General features: G+C 47.6%; 1 protein-coding gene across 1 annotated transcript in view; it reads left to right on the plus strand.

Annotated features, from left to right (window-relative positions):
• Positions 1-5635, plus strand: part of ARRB1 (arrestin beta 1) — a 66830-nt gene extending 61195 nt beyond the window's left edge. The window contains exons 13-15 of the mRNA XM_087821656.1: positions 1822-1892; positions 2722-2773; positions 4057-5635. Coding sequence (XP_087677782.1) covers positions 1822-1892; positions 2722-2773; positions 4057-4168 — 235 coding nt within the window. The 3' untranslated portion in view covers positions 4169-5635. The remainder of the gene's footprint in view (positions 1-1821; positions 1893-2721; positions 2774-4056) is intronic.
• Positions 5636-19792: the final 14157 nt, after the last annotated feature.

The raw sequence follows: 19792 nt of genomic DNA on the forward strand, positions 1-19792 counted from the left end.
GAGGCGTATGGAGATTTGCTTTTGTAGATAAAATTCCCTTGTCAACAGCTGGATCCACAGACATTCCAAGAACGCACCTGTCCCAAATGCAGTGGCTTTGCCTCCTTCTGCCACAAGATGGAATAGTACTCACTCCAAGAAATCAGTGTATTCGGAGAGGTGAAATTCAATTCAGTGTATTTCAGTAAAGATTGCCTGAACCCAGCCTTGTGCCCAGTCTGGTGCTGGGGCCTGAGGCTTCAGAGAGAGATCAGACACAACCCCTGTCCATGGTCTGGTGGAAGGTTAAGGTCCAGATTCTGCCACCTGTATCCGGTATGGCTTTAGTGAAGACTGGCCAACTCAGTCTTCTACCAGTTTCCATTCTAAGAGCTCACGCTTCCAAGTGAACCTGGAAAAGCAATCCCATTTGGAAACAAAAAGAGAAAAAAGAGCCAAATTGTTTCAACAGCCTTATGAAACCTCCATGTCCTTACTGAGGGAGAAGTCATGGTTCCGCAAGCACAAGCCTCCCAGTTTAACCAAGCCTTCCACCTGCACCGTCTCCTGGAAGTCCTCGTGGTTCTAGAATGTGTTGTTATCCCCATTTCCAGATGAGTTCCACGAGACTTGAAGATGTACAGTGCCCACACATGAGTGGTGGGGATGGCAGAGCAGAACTTTCTGGTGGCCTGTCCCCTCAGTTCCCCTGTCCCTCCCTCCCTCCCTCCCTCCCTCCCTGCCTCCCTCCCTGCCTCCCTTCCTCCCTCCCTCCCTCCCAGCTGGGCCTGGTCAGCAAGGTCAGTAAGATGAGGATGTGCCTGGCAGCACTCACAGCTGGCAGGGCCTCCTAGGTGACACTTCAGGCTGAGAGGAGGAACCTCAGGGCTGCTTTTGAAAGAGTGGAGAGCAGAGGGTGGGTGGGAATCGCCTCAGTTCTGAGCTCTGCTCACTCAGTGGCTAAGGGCGTGAATTACGGAGTCAGAATCCTGCCAGTCACTTCCCATGAATAGCTGTGTGCCTTTGGGGAAGATACTTTTACTCCCTGTGCCTCGGTTTCCCAATCTGTACATTGGGTGCAATAATAGCATGGTTGTGAAGGTTAGAGTTACCCTAGAATAGCCCTTGGCACAGCGTCAGCCCCATGTGAGTATCTGGTCTTGTTATTATTCTGTGTGTCAGAAGCACTGGCTGCTGGTAGCACCTCCCATGTTCTGCCCCACAGCCCCACCCTCCTTCCCCATGTGGCTTTAAGACTCTATGCAGAATGTAGACAGCCCCTGGGCCTGGGTCTCGTCCAACTTGAATTTGATTAAACTGACCTCAGCACTGCATCGAGATGGCTGTGGCCTAGGGCCACCTGAGCACTTTCACAGGAGCCTCCTGGAGATGTTGGGAGATGGGAAGGAGTGAGGGTGGGGGAATCCCAGCCAGCAAGTTGAGAAGGGCAGTGTCAGGGAAGGTTGGGCTGGCCGTGGCGATTTGAGGTTGGCAGGGCCCCTTGGCACCTCTGGAACCACCAGCGACCCAGATGTACACACTGTCCTGGGCCATCCTCTTCCCACCCCTATGCCTCCTCCCAGCTTGTGGGAAGCCAGGGACCCTTCTCAGGAAAGGGAAGGTTTCCATTCTTTCTGAAGCCAGGAGGAGACATCTCCTAGTTTAATTCCAAGACAGACCGAGGCTCAGAGAACCAGGCCACTGAGGCCAGATTTCCTACCTCTCATCCCAGAGCTACCCCTTCTGACCATAAACCCTTCCCAGTCCTCAAACTGGCAGGGCATTGAGTCTCACAGCCAGAGATCTGGCTCAGGGCTCACTGGGTCTGGGTCTCTGTTTCAGTGACGTGGCCGTGGAACTGCCCTTCACCCTAATGCACCCCAAGCCCAAAGAGGAACCCCCACATCGGGAAGGTGAGCAGAATCTGTGGGTCGTTGGGACGGGGGTTTCCAGGTAGCTGACCCTCTTCTCCACCAACTGCTGTGTTTTCCCATCACCCCACCTCCCTGTGGGTCAGCCTTCAACCCAGGGTCACTCCTCTTCCCCAGCTCCCCAGGGTCTTTTGTGAAGCCCACACTCCTATTTACATCTAACTCCCCAGGAGACAGAGCGGTCTGGCTCTATTCTCTATGGGGGTGGGGAGGCTGGGAGTGGAGGGGGCCCACTGGCCATGCCTGGAACCCTAATCTTGCATCCAGGTGTAGGAGAAAAGGCTACATGGAGAAGGCTGCCCCTGGACACACCATCCCCATAATTTTTCCAAATAATGCCAGATCAGTCATACTTGATAAAGTCTGACTATTTCAGTCAAAAGAGACATTATATAGTATGTATCACAAAGAAAGAAAAACGTTCCCACAAATAAACTGTGCAATGCCGTTGATTGTAAAAACACCCCAAGTTCAGAGATGTGAAAATGTGGGGGGAAAGGTTGTTTTAGAGTTAGTGAAAGTCATTCATACAAGAAATGAATCTAAGTCACATTGGAAATACGCCAAAAGGAACAGGGTCCAGAGGCTTTTCTATTCTCCTGGGGCTGCAGTAGGCCTCTGGGACCCTCCCTGAGCCCTCCAACCTGCCTTTAGGATGATTTGGGGTATTTCTGAGACCAGGGACCAGCCTTCCTTCCCCACTCCCATCTCCCTTTGCCCTCCTCATCTTAGCTTGGTTGTTCCAGGGCGGGGACCTGTGCTCCCATATCCACTCACACTAACCCATGGGTGCCTGCCACCCTGTGTTTAGTTCCAGAGAACGAGGCGCCAGTAGATACCAATCTCATAGAACTTGACACAAAGTAAGCCACCCTTGCCTGCAGATGTCTGGGGGCGGGCCTTGGGCGGTGGGCAGGGCAACAGGGTTATTGCATAGATGCTGCTTAACCCCTGAGGAGCAGCTGAGCTAACCCTGCTTGCTGAGAGCCACCTCTGCTGGCCTCTTCAGCAAGCCGCTTGCCTGCATGTGACTTGAAGGACCCTCGGTGCCTGTTCCTCTTCTTCCTGCCTTGGTGGGGCCTGTCTTCCTCCCTCATCCTTGCATGTCTGTCAGTCTGTCCAGAGCATCTGCTTGGCTCACTGGGCTGGTTCATGGCCCTGGGCTGGAGATCTCCTGCCTCACCCACACCCAACCAGTAAAATCTGGCTGTGGAGTGGGGAAGGTTCTGGGGATCGTGTTGCTTCTGACTCCTGAGGACTGATGCAGATTTCCCTGCTGCCAAAGGCCATTGACTCACTAGACATTGGCCAGAGGGGGAAGATCTGGGCCAACATCATGAACCAGCTCCAGGGCAAACCAACTTTCTTGCTCCAGCTCTAAATCCACTCTTTCCTTCTTTCCCGGGAGATATTTGGGATATGGGGTCCCAAATCGCCCCATGAGGACAGTCCACACAGCTGGCTGAATTCTGGGCAACAAAGTCCTAGGGGGCTTAAGTGGACTTGTTTCATGGTAGAAGGGAAATCATTGTTCTTGGAAGCAGTCCTTAGTCCTGAAACCCCATTCAGGTGCCCCCTTTCTCCACCCACCTTTCCTTTACCCCCCCCTATTTATATTCCCCCCATCCCCTTCCTCTCCAAGATCCCTCAGGGTAGGATGTGAGCTGACGCTTTCCAGGAGAAAGGGTCTTCGTGGGGTTCCCTTCCAGTAAGCCAAGCCCGCTCCTTCCCATGCAGAAACCAAAAGTTCTTTCGTTGGGTGGGTGAGGTTTCATGGGCCTGTTCTTGGGGAATTCAGAATATGCTGTGGAACTACTGGTGGCCTGGCCTCCCCCAGTGGGAATAAGCTCTTCCTCTGCCCCCAGCCCAGTGACACTCCCCCCCCTCCCACCCCTAGCTCCTCAAGAATCAGGTCACTTTTCAGCCCTTAGGCATGAAAGGCAAACTTCACGCCTTCCTCTGCCATTTCCACCACTGGCTGCAGGCCAGATGTGACCAGTCCCACTGTCACTGGCGGGTCTCCAGATGCGCCAGCTGGCAGGCCTTTCTGCCCCAGGTCAGTCCTGGAGGCCCCGTCTGAGCCTCTGAGTAAGCCTGCTCTCCCCGCCCTGCAAACACTGCCCATTTTCCTTGTCTTCCCCACCAGTGATGACGACATTGTGTTTGAGGACTTTGCTCGCCAGAGGCTGAAAGGCATGAAGGAGGACAAGGAGGAGGAGGAGGATGGCACTGGCTCTCCGCGGCTCAACGACAGATAGACTGGGGGCCCGCCCCGGGCAGCCCCAGGCCCGCCCTCCTGCTCTAGGCTGCTTGTTTGTCTCCTTCCTGTTCTGGTGCCCCCTCCCCTTTGCTCTTCCAGTTTCTACCAGGGGCCCAGTGGTCTTCCAGATCGTGGTGATGACCCTCTGGCCTCAGGATGGGCCTCGCATCACCACGCCAACAGGGCCACGTGCACCGCCGTAGCCCTCTCACTGCAGTCACCTCTCCGCCCTCGCTCTTCCTGCTGACCCCCAAAAAGGCCACCATGGCTCTGGCCTTGGATCTGACTTGGGATGGGGAGCAGGGGGAAGATAGGGCACAGGGCTCGGAAGGGTGGGGATGAGGGGCCCAGACGTGGGAGAGAAGGTGCAGTCCCAGGTGATTCACACAGTCTGGCAGCTAAGAGATGAGCGCGTTGAAGGCCACCCACTTCGGGCTGGGAGGGCAGGCTGTGGAGAGATTCTTAATGCCTTTTTTGTAGTCCTGACCCACTAAACACCTCTCCCCTTCCACCACTGTCCCTGCCCCATGTCCCTCTGTGTCTGACAGTGACATTGGTGTAGACCCCAGGCGTGGAGAAGAGCAACTGGACTGACTTTCTTACCAGCAGTTCCTAGTCTAAGGCAAGCTGTGTGAAGTAGCCCAAGTCTGTTTCAGTATTGTCAGGATATAACCTCCTAGCTAACCTGTATTTTAGGTGTGTGTATCTTATCTATAAATATGCACAGAGAGAAAGAAAGGGAGGGGCTTTCAGAAAGTACCTCCCCACCCCGTCCTCCAGGCAGAGTGAGCAAAGCTCTGGAGGAGGTTTCTCGAAGGGTGGCTCTGAGAGATGAGTGCAGGAGGCAGGAAGGCGAGAATCTGCCCTGTTCCATTTCTTTGTGGACTTGTGATTGGCGATCCCATGGGAAGCAAGGCTGGAAGTCCAGAGCTGGCCAGGAACACCAGCATCCTCCAGCCTCCCCTTGCACTTCTTCAGGGCTGGGCTGAGAGGCAGTGCCTGAGGCCACCACACCCACAGGCAAAAGGGATCCTTCTCCGGAAGATGGCAGGGTCCATCGTGAAGCCCTCACCTAAAAGGGAGGGGGCTGCTGCATAGCAAGGAAACTTGTTTCCTTGAGGAGTTGACACCCCCCCCCCCAGTAGCTCCCAGTGTCTTGGAGACCCAGCACCCATTGGCTGGCGTTTGTGTGATTGACACCTGAGGTATTTCCAGAGCAACAGGGCAGGCAGATGATGCGGTAGAACGTGTTCAAAGATCTCTGTTGTCTGGCCTTTACTGCTCATTTACTGTGTGGCCTTGGGCAAATTCCCTTACCTTTCTGGGCCTCAGTTCTTCACCTGGAAAACCAAGAGGTTTGGCCAGATGATCACATAGGCCCCTCCCAGCTCTGGTCTCCAAGGATTTGTGAACATTGAAGTTTCTGGTTCAGTGCGGGGAGCCAGAGCCACTGACTCTGTTCTGGCTGCTTCCAGAGGGGACTCATTAAACCCTGGAGGTGGCAGGACCATAAAGAGCTCCTACTACTTCCCCACCCTGGGCCTGGGAAGGGCCCTTCCTGGGCCTCTGGAGGGTTTCCTGATGTCAAAGTATGGCCATAGCTAGCATGAGCTGCTGGGCCCTGGGGCCTGAGTATTACAAAAGGACAGAGCCTTTGGGGGGTGGAGCGGTGCTTGTGATAGGGCCTCCAATAACTCACAACCCCTGTGGATGCAGACACCTGAGGTTTATCTTATACCCAAGCAAGTATATTGATTTATGGAGCAAGAGGCTCTCTGCTCAATTCCTGCTTCCTTCTATCTCTAGCCTGTACTTGCCTGAAGGGAGACAACAAAATTTTATCATACAAGTTGAATGTCAATACATTTCAGTCCAGTTCCTCCTGGGTCGACTGGGCAACCATTTTCCATGGTGAGATTACCCAGTTGCCATGCTTGTCACTGCACTCTAGCCCTTCATTCTGAATCTCATGAAGACTCAACCCTAGGGATCCCTACCCAGGTGAGAACCAAGTTAGCTCAGGACAGTACACCCCCATAGCCAGACGTGGGGGCCCAGCTGCAGGTACCCTGGGCATCCAGCCCTACTAGAGCTTGCTGGGCAGTGTGCACCTCACTGGGCAGCTGCAGAACTGATGAAATGCTGGAACAATGTACCACAAGCATATGGTCTTCAGTGTCTTCCTCTGTAACCTCGGGGGCTGGTATAAGACCCTTTAAGATTCGGGATCATCATTCCCCTACACACCACCTCCTCCAGCCCTAACCTGTGCACGCAAAAGACTTGCCACTGGTTTCTTGAGCTTCCACTTCAACATCTCGTTCACCCTTTTGGTTTTATCTCCCAGTGTTTACCTGAAATTTCTCCAGCTGCAGGAAACCTCATAGACCCATCTAGCCTTTTACTCTTTGAGTGCAGGACTGCAGAAAGGCAGTGGTCAAGTTCATTTGAATTTGGTTTAACCATCCTTGGCTGATAACTTAATTTCTCAGTGCTGAGCACTGGAGACACAGAGATGGGTCAGTCCCAGCCCCTGTCCTCAGGAAGCTCATGGTCAGGGAAAAGTAACCGGGCCATTTTATTCAGAGCTCCATGGCTGCTGCTAGTCCATTTAGTGCCTTGATGTGAGTTAGAAATGGTGCCCTCCAGGTGGGCTCAGTCCAAGTTAGAATGTACAGTTTTGTGAATGGTCACAGGCTGGAGTTTAGCCCACTTGCCCCTGGGCTGGTGCCCTCCTGAATAGCCATGTGCTGCCGCTCAGACCAGTGTTTCCTCTGGCCTCTTCCTGAAAGAAAGGCTCAGATCATCTCTCCAAGCTTCTGGTGGCTCCACTCCCCCTGCAGCGCCCAAACATGACTGAGTCCTTCTCTGCGGGGCCCCTCTCCATCTGAGTCACGTGAGACCTTGGAGTGAAACTGGGGGTTAGGGATCCCCACTGGGCCCCAGACACCAACCCACAGAGTCAGTTCCTTCCGTGCACACATTTGGGGCCTGTGCAGACCATGTAGTGCCACACTGGGACTTCCCAGTGGGCCATGGGGGTGGCATATAGGTAGCAGTCTAGGCCAGAAGACCATGGCCCTGAGTGAAGACCCCCAGGCAGAGGGTCAGCTGGACTCCTCAGCATTCCAGCTATAAGAAGGGTCAGTCCCAGTGGAACTAAGGACTGGGTGGTTTGGCTCGACTCCACGGCCCCCTCAGCTCACTTGGGGTATTGCGTCAGCTGGGGGGTCGCTGACAAACTGTTTCCCACAGGGTGCAGTGAGATGCACGCTGGCCTGGCAGTCCACAATACCTTTCAGTTCTGACCATCATTAGCCAGCTGAGTAGCCTTGAGCAAGGTGCTCAACCTCTTGGACTGGGGTTCCCTGACTATAAAATGAGACAGCAGTTCCTTCCCCACTTGACTCAAGGATTGTGAGGCCCAGATGGGTGGAAGTCAGTAGAGATGAAATTCAGCCCAGTACATTGCAAATGGCTGCAAGGGCCTTGGCCCTGCCACCACGGGGGAGTGGCCTGAGGTCTCACAGGAAGTTTGCTGTGGGCCGAGCCCTCCTCCAACTGGTCATCTCTTGCCCCCTTCTCACTTAGGCAGGTGTCAACAGAATAAGATGTAGTCAGGTCGGCTTTGGGACCCAGCTGAGGGGGAAACTGAGACACTATTCAGGAATGCCATCCCCACAGATAATGCCCCCAGCAGTCGGGATAGACAGACATGGGTATTGTCAGTAGTTGGGACTGGGGGCATCTTGGGCTCTCCCAGGCTTGGTGTCACCTACATCTTCCATCTCTCAGACCCACAGAGGCCAGAAAAGCTTGACTCTGATCCCAGGTTAGAGAGACACTCCCCCTCCCCCAGGCCCTGAAGCAGTGCTCCATCAAAGAACCCAAGGGTGAAGTAGAATAGAAATTGCCTTCCCTTCAAAGTACAAGGCCCCCTCCAGGGTCAACTAGAGCTGACAATGTTTCTTGATGATACTTGGGAGGTATTTGGCTCAGAGAAAACCCAGGCCTCGTCACTGAGGGCTGACCCCAGCTGACCTGTCCCCCAGTGGTTTCAGCAACCCACAAAGGCAGCTTCCTCCTGCCAGCGACTGGGGACTGGACATTCTCTACCAGTCCTGGAGGAAGGCATTAGGCCCCAATCTTGAACTCTTTTAGGGTCTCATGGACATAGGCCTATACCTGTTCTGATGTTTTTCTTTTTAAAGTCAACAAGGACCAAATCAGAGCCCCTCCACCCTTGTGCATAAGCCTGCATTGGGACTGCATCTTGGCCCGGCAGTGCCATCACTCTGTCCTCTCTCCAGGACTGAAATGGCCTGCCTGTTGGGGAAGGATTTCCCCCTCCGACACTCCCCTGCAGGGTCACTGCCCAGTGGCTTCAAAGAGAGGCCTGTTGAAGGGGGAGCATCCTCCCCTCATCACTCTCTCCCAACTCTTCACCCTGAAAGGGAAGTCAAAGCACAGGTCCCTCAGGACCCATGATCTGTAGACACTCTGACACAGTAGTTTTCAAACCAGGTTCTGTGGAACCCCTGGTGTTCCACAGAACTTTGTCAGGGGCTGCTAAAGTGGGAAGAGAGGGGTGGAGGCATAGGATAGGTCTCCATCCCTTCCCCCATTCCCACTTCCACCAGAACAACTCTGTTTTCATCTGTCTTGCCTATTGAGGATTCACCTTCAAGCTTTATTTTGAAGAAAAAATCCTTCAAACCACCATTCTGAGGTTTGATCTTAGACCAGCAAGCACAGGTTCTATTCTTGCTTTTCATGGAATGGCTCTAGCATTCCAATCGGAACTAGGGTCACAGACCCAGGCCCAAGCATTCGCTTATTCGCACACATGTACACACACACACACACACACACACACACACACATTTGATGATTTTGTAGCCCTCCACCCTGAAGCTGGGGCCTAGGTTTCATTTGGGCGGGGTCTGGTGCTCAGTGAGGATGGGTCTTGACACTGATATTCGCCCATGCAGCATGGGGAACTGTGGAGCAAGGAAACAGGCCCAGCCCTCACTCTAGGACTTGTGTCTGTACCCTAGTATGATACCTCGCTCCCCTGGCCCGAACACATGGGATGACAGAAGGAACAATGTGATGGGAGGAGAAACTAGAGTCAGGTTCCTCTACATATAACCAGGTAGATGAAAGTCCAGATTTCATAAAATAAATGTGGAGGCAGGACTTATAGCAAAAGTCACTCCTGTGAGGTCAGGATCTGTCCAGAGACTTTTTAGGCAGCAAGTTTCCCTTGAGCAATTTTAATAAATTTGTGGATAGTCAAGCATGTGGGCCACAGGAGGCTGCCTGAAGAGAAGCTGGTCCCCCACCTTCAGTCTCCCAAATTCTCTCCCTGCCAGCCTGCCAGTCTCCCAAATTCTTTCCCTGCCAAGTCCCTTTACCTAGGCCCTTCATCAGGGCTGAGGGTGGGCACTTTGGTGAGACCTGGACCAGCCCTTGGCATAGAATCCTGCCTTTCCCTCAGCCCAGGGTATTCTAGATAAAAATGTGAGACTTAGGGCACTGCAAGCCATGTGGTGCTCCACATCCAGTCCGAGTGTACCCTTGGAACCCACTGATGTGTTTCTCCATGTGTGATGTGGGGCTAATGCCAGGCTCTGCTCATCTCACAGGAACTACTGCAAGGATCATGGGAGGTGTGGGTATGAGAGGTGGTATCACGTGAGAAGTGGGATCCTCACAAACTTTGGATGCGATCACAGCCTGCGCTGCAGATCAGCAGGGCACTCGGGAACAAGTACAGGATGCCTGGTGTCGCGGGAGCGCCTCTGCTCAGTGTTAGGCCCAGCCACAGACACTGCGGCGGGCTCCACCTGCTCAGTGGAAGCCAGTGCTCCGCCTGGTACAGTGACTGTGTGTGGGTCCTGGGCATGGGGAGTGACAGGTCACTGGGACAGGTCCCCAGGTCTGTGGCCCTTCTGTGAAGTGATTATTTTGTGGCACCCCCATTCCTGGGCCACCTGCCTGGTTTATTTGTTGTACCTGTGGCATTCCTTATTATGTTAGATAAATTATTACAGTTTATTCAACTCTACCAGGACAATGAACAAAAGAATCATAAATAGGAGACCATTAAAGGTCGTTTGTGACAGGTCCTGGCTGTGCTTTTATTTCTGTCTCATGAGCCCCTGGCAGGACAGAGGTAAATGCTGTCCCTGATGCTCTGGACTGGCGGGAAGGGCCTGCGACTGGGACAGGTGTTGTCTTCCCCTGGCTGTGGTCCCAGCTCCAGCCTGGTTCCTGTACCTCCTTCTGGAGACTGCTGGGAAGCTTTCTCCTCTCCCTCTGCCATGTGCTACCCTCTCATGGCCTTGGGGAAGTTGCTAAAACTCTGATCCTTCTCAGACACCACTGGATCCCATGACCCTTGGTGTGCTCCTGGGGGGGACCATCCCATCTTTTTTTTGGCACCACCAACCACTTCAGCTGGAGTCCTGCCCCAGCCCCAGCCCTGACTCTTGCTCAGTTCACATCTCCCGCTCTGCCTGGTCTTCCTGAAGTCACTTCAGTTTTCTACAACTTACCCTCTGCCCCTTCCAAAAGAACACACGGGAGAAATGAGGATATTAGGGGCGAGAGATTCAAGGTACTAAATGGTAACATACTGTATTAACACAAGAGGAAGATGCTGATGAATATAAGATGACTTTCCTAGAAAAGGGATTATATATGAGAAACAAATTTTACATTCCTGTAACTCAGATCAAAGCCTTGCCCTCCTGGTTGGCCAGAGGGCGGTCTGCCCCCTGATGCCCCCTTCCAGCCAGAGAAGGGCAGGAGGAAGATACTGACATTTGAATCAGGAGACCTGAGCTGGAGTTTTTGTCCTGCCCTCCTGTAAGGACTGTATCAGTCCGAGTCCCAGATAAACAGAGCCTATGCCGATATTTCAGTAGCAGGAATTTAATCGAAGAAACCAGTTATAAAAATGTTGCGAGGGTTGAAAGGGTAAATGGGATGTGAGGCAACCCAGAGATCAGGTACAACAGGAAACCCTAACCACCTGTAGGGTGGAAGGCCAGGGAGAGGAGGCGGTGTGATGGAGCTGAGGACCAGGGCAGCCCAGCAGGGACGTTGAGGGAGAGGGTGCCTGGGAAAGCTAGACCACAGAAAAAACACAGCCGTTGCTGGGGATGCTGCCCAAAGCAGAGACAGGGAGAATTACTCTGGTTTCTCCTCTCCTCCCACCTTCCAGTGTCATGTGTGTGCCTCCTATTGGTGGAATCTAATTAAAGTGAATTTTCAAGGAATCTTTGAAAATGTAGTTTGCGATGATCCGTGCCCTGCAGTACAGAGCGGGAGGAGGTCAGGGGATTAGATTGGAGACCAAGTAGGCGTTTCACCAGCTCTTCCTTAGTCTTCTCATCCCGAAAACAGAAATAATCACATTTGTCTGGGTATCACAATTTAGAAGGAATGCCCTGACATCTAACCAGGGCTCTAAACACAGGAAAGGTGTTCATTGTTGCCTCTTAGCTTTGAGCCTTTCCCTTGCTGTCACTGTCTTCATGGTGCTTTGGGACTTCATTTATCTAGCTTTTAAAAACTCTAGCAAATCAAAATAAACTGTGTAGGAGTTTAAAATTCTGGGCAAGACAGAGTAAGTCCACTAGAGCTGATCTCTCCTGCTGATTACATAAAAACTCTGGACAAAAATACAAAACAACTACCTAATGACTCTTTAAAAAACTAAAGCAGGAAGATGGTGCCAAAGACTGAAAATTTGTGGAATTTAAGTGGGGTAAATTTCCGTTTCTTTCCTCTTTTCTCTTATGGATTTGTACTCAAATTAGAACCACCAAGAACAGAAGGTGAGGCAGACTTAGGGTCTGAACCTAAATTAGTCGATTGCCTCTGAAAACAACAACAAAATCAACATTATGTAAAGGATTGTAATAGGACCAAGTCTACACAATATAGCATTCCCAATGTCTAGGATACAATCTAAGATTGTTTAATATACAAAGAACCAGAAAAATATGACCAATTCTCAAGGGGAAATACAATAAACATATGGCAACTCGAAGATGACTTAGAGGTTGGAATTATTAGAAAAAATTTTGAAGTAGCTATTATAACTTGAAAGTGATGGAAAGATTGTTGTTCTCAACAGAGAATAGAAACTAGAAAATTAGCCAAATGGAATTTTTAGGACTGAAAAATAAAATATCTGAAATTAAAAATTCACTGGATAGGTTTAATAGCAGAATGAAAGTGACAGAGAAATGAGTCAAATGAACTTGAAGATAGATCAGTATAAATTATTCAGTCTAAAAAACAGAGGAAAAAAGATAGAAAAAAATGAACAGAAACCTATGGAATAATAACATAGGGCCTGAGATTCATGTCATTGAACACTCAGAAGAAAGGAGAGACACTGTTGCAGAAAAAACGCATGAAAGGCATAAATTTACAAATTCAAACAGGTTAAACTAAAAGAAAACCATGTGGTACACATAAGCAAACTGCTGAAAACCAAAGATAAATTTTAAACTCTTGAAAGCAGCTGAAAAAAAATGACACATTCTTGCATGTTCTTCCATACAAAGAATGATGATTTGATGCAGCTCTCCCAACCGAAAACATGGAGGCCAGAAGAGAGTGGAACAACATCTTTAAAGTGCTAAAGGAAAAACAATCGTCAACCCAGAATTCTGTATCCAGGGAAAATATCCTTTAAGAATGATGTAAAATAAAGAGATTCTCAGATGAAGAGAATCTAAGAGAATTTGTTACGAGGAGACCTGCCCTAAAATAATGCTAAAAGAAATTGTTTAGGTTAAAAGGAAACGATGCCAGAGATAAGTCCATATCTTTAGGAATTAAGAGGAACAGAAATGGTACTTATTTGGGCAAATATAAAAGGCTACCTTGGTCATCTTAAATTCTTTAAAATATGAATGACTATTGAAAGAAAAAATTATAAGTTGTCTGATAGGTTCATCAATGTATATAAATGGAACGCATATGACAACTATAATGTAAAGGTGAGTGGGGGAAGATAAAGAGAACTATTTGGTTGTGAGACTTCTGTATTATACTTGAACTGATCCAATATTAATCTTAAGTATACTGTGAAAGGTTATACATGTACATTGTGATTCCTAGAGCAACAACTAAAATAGAGCAAAAAATATAAATTAAAATGGCATACTAAAAAATATTCAAATATTCCAAAAGGCGGCAGGAAAATTGGAACAACAGAATAAAAACAAGGAGGACAAACAAAAAAATAAAAGTTATAAACCTAAATTAAACCATATCAATAACTATATTAAATGTAAATGGTCTAAACATAATTAAAAGATAGAGATTTGCCAGACTGGATTAAAAAAACAAAACAAGATCCAACTACATTCTGTCTACAAGAAACCCACTTTATATGTAAAGTCAAAGATAAGTTAAAAGAAAAAAGATGGATAAGGTAACCATACAAACAATAATAAAAAGGAAAGGTAAAGTGGTTATATTAATATCAGGCAGAACAAGGAATGCTAACCATGGATAAAGTTGGACATAATATAAAAAGTGTCAACTTACCCAGAAGACATACAATTTTAAATGTATATGCATCTAGTAATGCATCCAAATGTATATGCATACTAGAAGCAAAAACCTGACAGAACTGAAAGGAGAAATATACAAATCCACAACACTTTTAGAGCAATAAGACAGAAAATTAGTAAGGATGTAGAAGATCTGAACTACACTATCAATTAACTTGACCTAGTTGACATTAATAGAACATTTCATCTCAAAACAATAAAATATGCATTCTTTTCAAGTGCACATAGTACATTCACAAGGAAAGACCATTTTCTGGGTAAAAAAAAAAACACAAAACCTTAAATTTAAAAGAATTTAAATCATAAAAAATATGTTTTCTGTCAATAACAGAATTAAACTAGAAAAAATAACAGAAAGGTATCTGGAAAATTCACATAGACTAGGAAATTAAGCAACATATTTCTAAACGGGTCAAAGAGAAAATCACAAGGAAAATTAGAAAATATTGTGAATTAAATGAAAATGAAAACACAAATAACTAAATTTATGGGATGCAGCTAAATTATTTCAATAGATGCAGAAACAACATTTGACAAAGTTCAATATCCATTCGTTAAAAAAACTCTAAACTTTCTTAATCTGATAATGGGCATCTACAAAGCACCCACAGCTGACACTGCACTTAATAGTGAAAGATCAAATGTTTCTCCTCCAAGGCAAAGATGATTGTCCTCACCACTCCTTTTTACATCCTCCTAATGGTTTTAGCCAGTGCAATGAGACAAGAAAAATATATAAAAGACCTACAGATTATAAAAGGAAGAAATAAAATGGTCTTTATTCACAGACAATGTGATTATTTACATAGAAAAAAAGAGCTGCTAGAACTAATAAGTGAGTTTATATAGGTTGCAAGATCCATGATCAATATACAAAAATCAGTTGTACTTCTGTATAGTAATGTCAAACAACTAGAAAGTGAAATAAAAAAGACAATGCCAATAAAAAGAATACCATCTACAATTACATCAAAATAGAAATATTTAGGTATAAATATAAAAAATATGTGCATAATCTCTATGCACATCTCTAAAGCACAAAATGTTGAGGAAAGAAATCAAATTGAGACATGTACTATGTTCATTGATTAGAAGACTCAATATTGTTAACATATCAATTCTCTCCAAACTGACTATGAATTCAATGAAATCCAAATCAAGATCTCTGCAGGATTTTTTGGGTAGTTATAGACATGCTGATTCTATAATCTACATGAAAAGGTAAAGAAACTAGACTAGCCAAGCAATTTTTGAAAGGAAAAACAGTTTGAATTCTCCACTATCTGATCTCAAGACAAACTATGAAGCAACAGTAGTCAATAAACTGTAGTTGTGAAAGAATAGACACATACATCGATGAAACTAAATCTAAAATCCAGAAATAAACATGCATATATACTGTCAGCTGGTTTTCCAAAAAGGTACAGAGGCAATTCAATTGTTGTCTTTTCAATAAATAGTGCTGGTGAGGATGTGGAGGAACTGGAACACTCATGATGGGAATGCAAAATGGTAAGACACTTTCTTGAAAATTTATTTTTCAATTACAGTTGACATACAATGTTAAGTTAGTTTCAGGTATACAATTCTAGTGATTAGACATTTATACACCTTATGAAGTGATCACCCTGATAAGTCTAGTGCTCCTCTGACACCATACATAGTTATTGCAATATTATTGACTATATACTCTATGCTGTGGTACAGACACTTTGGAAAACAGTTTGGCAGTTTCTTATAAATGTGTACTATAGAATAGGACAACCGAAACCAGTATAATTTTATTAACCAATGTCACCCCAATAAATTCAACAAAAACTTTAAAGATTAAAACACACATACACATACTGCCCTAGTCGGTTTGGCTCAGTGAATAGAGCATCAGCTCATGGACTGAAGGGTCCCAGGTTTGATTCCAGTCAAGTGCACAAACCTCAGTTGCAAGTTCAATCCCCAGCCCTGGTCAGGGCGTGTGCAGGAGGAAACCAATCGATGTGTTTCTCTGACATCGATGTTTCTCTCTCTCCCTTCCACTCTCTCTGAAAAGCAATGGAAAAAATATCCTCTGGTGAGTATTTAAAAAAACCACCACAAGAAAAAATGTAACAACAACATATTATAAGACTTAGTAGTTCCACTCTCGAAAGAAATGAAAAGTTACATTATTACAAAAGCTAGTACAGCCCTGACCAGTGTGGCTCAGTTGGTTGGAGCATTGTCACATACACTGAAAGGCTGCGAGTTCGATTCCTGATCAGGGCACATACTTAGGTTGCGTGTTTGATCCCTGGTCAGGGCATGTATGGGAAGGAAATTGGTGTATGTCCCTCTCTCTCTCTCTCTCCCTCCCTTCCTCCCTCCCTCCCTCCCTCCCTCCCTCCCTCCCTCCCTCCCTCCCTCCCTCTAAAATCAATAAGCATGTCCTCAGGTGAGGATTGATTAGCCCCCCAAAGAGCCAGTACATGAATGTTAATAATGCTTATATTCATAATTGTCAATAATTAGAAATAACCCAAATGTTCTTCAACTAGCATAAATGGGTAAACTATTGTACACCATTAGTGGAATATTACTCAGCAATAAAAATGAACAAACTAGCATACATACTTACAATATGGATGAATCTCAAACGTATTATGCTAAGTGAAAGAAGCCAGACTTAAAAGGACAAGTTGCATGATTCTATTTATAGGACATTCTGGAAAAGGCAAAGCTGTGGGAACAGAAAACAGACCATTGGCTGCCATTGTATGAGGCTGAAGGAGGATGGTTACAAAGGGGCAGCAGGAGGGATTTTGGGGGAATGAGGGAACTGTTTCATATCTTTTTTTTTAAATTCTCACCCAAGGATATGTTTTTTTAAATTGACTTGAGAGAGAGAGAGAGAGAGAGAGAGAGAGAGAGAGAGAGAGAGAGAGAGGGAAAGAGAAACACTGATGAGTTGCCTCCGGTACACTCCCTGACCAGGGGTTAAACTTGTAGCCTAAGTATGTGCCCTGACCAGGAATCGAACCGGTCACCTTTTGGTGTATGGGACGACACACCAACCAGCTGAGCCACCTGGCCAGGGTGGAGCACTGTTCCATATCTTGATTGTCCAAATCAACTGTATGCCAAAAGAGTGGATTTTACTCTATGAGAATAAAGCAGCAGAAGGGAGAGGGCAAAAAGAAACGAAACAATGTATAGCTCACAAGCTGCAAACAGTATTTACTGGTCACGTATCATTTGCTGGGGCTTAAGCTGGGCCTTGAAGACACAAAGATAGATGAGACAGTCCCCTCCTTCAGGGAGCTCACAGGTTCCTAGGAGGATGAGGCATGACAACAAAGGTTTAGATCGCTGTTGAGGGATGTTGGGGGGGCTGACAGGCACTCAAGGCAGGCCACGAGAGCACTGAGGGGGGTTGTCACTTTCAGCTGCGGTGGGGGAGATGGCGCAGAAGGCAGGCTTCCTAGAGGAGGAATTGCTTCAACTGAGTTTTGAAGGATGAGAGTTAAGTGAGGAGAGGCTATGGATGTTCCAGGTAGAAGGGAAGGCACATGGGAAGCCTTAGGGGGTGAGACAACCTGGGACCCTCAGGGAATTGTTAGGATTTTGGTGTAGCTATGAGGAAGGGAATCGGAAGAGCCTGCAGGAGATAGGACCAGGCCATGGCCACTGGGAGGGAGGTTATAGCTAATCAGTCCAAAGAACTTGTTTTTTATCCAAAGAACTTGGTTTTTATCCAGAAGATGGTGGGCCAGGTTTTAAGCAGGGCAGTAAAGGGGATCAGATTCATGCATTTTCAGGATCACTCTGCTGCATTGTGGAGTACGGACCAGAGTGGGAGGCTAGATGCAGGGAACCAGAGTGGAACTGGGTCAGGGATCCAACTGAGACATGTAGAGCCTGGGATCAGGGGAGGAAGCAGAAGGATCAATTGGGGAGGTATGTAGGGGCAAAATGGCCAGGACTTGCCTTCCATTAGATATTTGAACATTCAATCTCAAAGAAGAAAGTGCACTTGCTATTTCTTCTGTCTCAATTTATCTTTCCTGGGCTCTTTACAAAGAGCATTCCTTCACATTCTTTAGGGTAAGCCACCTTCTCAGAGGGGTCTGCCTGACTACCCCATTCAAAGGACACCCTTCCCCATTGCTCTCCCATCACTCTGTTTATTTCCCTTCTAAGAAGCGTATTGCCTGTTTACAGTCTAAGCACATGGCTCTGGGTTCTAAGCCTAACTTGGCCCCTTATTAGAGGACCTTGACAAATTATTCATCTTTATGTGCCTTAGCTTATTCATTTGTAAAGTAGGAATAATAATACCTACTTCATAGAATTGTCATCAGGCTAAAATGGGTCAATATGTCGTAAGTGCCTAGGACACTCCCTGGCACATAGCAAGCAAACGTGTTATTTATTACTATTATTATTTTATAAGGGCATATGCTTTGCCATTTTTCTTCAATAATGTATCCTCAGCTTCTTCCCCGCCCTGTGCTTGGCACCTTTGGGACTTAAAATACTTGTTGAATGGGTCGACTAAATGAGAGGGAACGTCCCCACCCACCCTCACCAGCAGATGGCACATGTATGCAAAGAAAAGTTAAAACTGGTTCCGCTTCTACACAACTCAGCCACCAGATGTCGCCGCAGTTCCTTGGAGGCTAGGAACCCAGGCTGAGCCAGTGGCACAAGTTGATCAAACAGGATTCTGGGTGAGTATTCCAAATTGAGGAGCCAGAAAGCTATAATTGTATTAAAAAGTCAAAGTCAAGACGCTAAGGATAAATTGTTTTGCATGATCACATATTCTAAAACTGCATTTTCTTTGTTTTCTCACTTGATTGAGCAGCAGCAACAGGGAGCGGGTCATGCAGGCATCTTATGTAACGGAAACCTCAGTTCAATGAGGTGGGAGACTGTGGGAGTCAAAGGGCGTGGGCATCTGACATGCAGCAGAGGGAAGCCGCAAGCCCTTCATGATGCTTCTCTCCCTGTGCTGTGGGTTCTGTGGGGCGACTCAGTGCTCACAAACCTTGTCTGTACACCAGGACTGGGGACATGAAAGGGAACTGGGCCCCTGGCAGGAGCTTCTGGTCTGGTGCCGACAATGGGCCAGAAAACCAATCAGTAAAAATAAAGGGGGGTGGGGTGGGGTACAGCGAGAAGAGCAAAGGGTGAGGTAAGGAAAGCAGAGGGGACTCTTGGGCAGTCCTGATGCTCTCGGTGGGAGGGAGGCATCCCAGGCAGAGTGTACTATGTGAGCACAGGTATGGGGCTTGGAGTGCTGGGCTGTTACTGAAGTCTGAGTAGTTTGGTGCAGCTGGAGAATAGTGTTCAAAGTGCTGTTTAGCGTGGCTGGAGGATAGGGTCGGGGCAGGGAATGTACCAGTTATCCAGTGCTGATCTAGCACTTTTTCTTTTTTTTAAAAAAAATATATCTTTATTGATTTCAGAGAGAGGAAAGGAGAGGGAGAGAGAGAGATGGAAACATCAATGATGAGAGACTCATTGATCAAGCCCGCAACCAAGCATGTGCCCTGACCGGGAATCGAACCCCGATCCCCTGGATCCTAGGTCAACACTCAACCGCTGAGCCACGCCTGGCCGGGCTCTAGCACTTTTTCTTTCCCCCTCCAGGTCTCTTCAAAAGTCACTGGAGTCCTGGGCTCACAAGCCTGGTACAGTCCTAGCTTATTCTTGTCCCCACATAATTATTAAATAATGGCCTCTTTCACTCTCCAAAGTTTCCCACTTAAGGGCCCCTAGCTCATTAGTTAGGGGCCCCCGTGTGCTTCCATCATCACAGTGACCCCATCTTTACTGAGGGCAGGCGCAGGCTCTGGTCCATCTCAGCAGCTGATCAGAGGAGACAAGAGGCTCAGGGGGAATGAGTTTCTCTGGGACCTCAGAGCTTGGTGGTCCAGAACAAAACACTTGGCGGTCCCTCGGGGAGAAGTAGAGATGCTCCATCCATCACGGAGGGTCCCCCAGCAGGGTTTCTGCCTGTAGGAGGCTGGAGCGGGTTTCTG

Source organism: Miniopterus natalensis, chromosome 11, assembly GCF_054644295.1.
Source record: "Miniopterus natalensis isolate mMinNat1 chromosome 11, mMinNat1.hap1, whole genome shotgun sequence".
In the NCBI taxonomy this organism is placed as follows: domain Eukaryota; kingdom Metazoa; phylum Chordata; class Mammalia; order Chiroptera; family Miniopteridae; genus Miniopterus; species Miniopterus natalensis.